The sequence below is a fragment of the Otolemur garnettii genome, unplaced genomic scaffold (genome assembly GCF_000181295.1).
Source record: "Otolemur garnettii isolate 467f Iridium unplaced genomic scaffold, OtoGar3 scaffold00190, whole genome shotgun sequence".
Lineage (NCBI taxonomy): Eukaryota > Metazoa > Chordata > Mammalia > Primates > Galagidae > Otolemur > Otolemur garnettii.
The window spans coordinates 1,910,964-1,912,264 of record NW_003852585.1 but is presented as its reverse complement, the minus strand read 5'-3'; the positions used below and the strand labels follow the sequence as shown (position 1 = coordinate 1,912,264).

The window sequence follows — 1,301 nt, the reverse complement described above, 5'->3', positions numbered from 1 at the left end:
AGGCAATGTCTGGGAAAGAGAAGTCTAAATTTGATGAAATGGCAAAGGCTGATAAAGTCCGCTATGATCGGGAAATGAAGGATTATGGACCGGCTAAAGGAGGAAAGAAGAAGAAGGACCCTAATGCCCCCAAGAGGCCACCGTAAGTGACTGTAGGATTCAAGATAACAGTTAAGAGCTTTTCTTTTACCTGGAAGATGTTGAGGTACCTCTCCAAGACTTCTGTGCTTTGAGGTTTGTGATGCAATGCCAGCATTGTCTGTGCTTAAGGCTGAGGCATCTGAGGGCTGTGTACAGGTGCACAGTGGTTGCCTGATGGCCTTTTCCACTGGGAGGGAAGCACCCCATTTCTAGGCATTAGGGTCCTTAAGTATGTTCTTTAACGTCTTTCCCAGTAACTTAAAGACTGAGAAAGGGCCATATATTTCAAGAGCTACAAGTTTGTAGCATTGTATGCAGTACACTTTAGGGAGAAGTCGTAGTGGTAGGAAGTATGTGGGTGAGGAGCTTGGGATTTCAACTTCACCTCATGTGTTTGTAGTTTCTTATCTAATTTACATAATTCTCTCCCCCAAGGTCTGGATTTTTCCTTTTCTGTTCAGAATTCCGCCCCAAGATCAAGTCTACAAATCCTGGTATCTCTGTTGGAGATGTGGCAAAAAAGCTGGGTGAGATGTGGAATAACTTAAGTGACAGTGAAAAGCAGCCTTACATCACTAAGGCAGCCAAGCTGAAGGAGAAGTATGAGAAGGTAAGTAGGCAGCTATGGGCCAGCTTAATAACCTAGACTGACTACTAGTCAGTGGCCCTGGTATTGGTGGGTTGTGGGCTATGCAGTTTCTTTGCTGGGTTGAGTGCTTAGCATAAGCATAGCACACGCAAGGGCCCACCTCCTGTGTGCTGGTGTTCATACTTCTGCCTGGTGTTTGTCTTGGGGACAACTTCAGGCAGGCTTAAAGTAGATAACTAGATTTTATAGTGCTATGAACATGACTTTTTAAGTTTGAATGGCCAAGCACCAAATTTGTATGTGGAAACATACTTCAAATAATGTAACAGCAGCCCGGTCTTACTCTTTTCCATCCCTGCTTGCTCATCTGAGGTGAGGACTGCGTGTTTTTGCCTTTTGCTGAGGCAGCTGCTGGAGGGCTTGTCTACTCATTTGGAATGTATCCCTGTTCCTTCCAGGATGTCGCTGACTATAAGTCTAAAGGAAAGTTTGATGGTGCAAAGGGTCCCACTAAAGTTGCCAGGAAAAAGGTGGAAGAGGAAGATGAAGAAGATGAAGAGGAGGAGGAGGA

The 1,301-nt window shown here is 45.0% G+C and overlaps 1 protein-coding gene across 1 annotated transcript in view; it reads left to right on the top strand.

The window, feature by feature from the left end:
* Nucleotides 1-1,299, top strand: part of HMGB3 (high mobility group box 3) — a gene marked incomplete at its 3' end in the record, with an annotated part of 2,730 nt that extends 1,431 nt beyond the window's left edge. Inside the window, exons 3-5 of the mRNA XM_012812116.2 lie at nt 1-142; nt 577-751; nt 1,189-1,299. Coding sequence (XP_012667570.2) covers nt 1-142; nt 577-751; nt 1,189-1,299 — 428 coding nt within the window. The remainder of the gene's footprint in view (nt 143-576; nt 752-1,188) is intronic.
* Nucleotides 1,300-1,301: the final 2 nt, after the last annotated feature.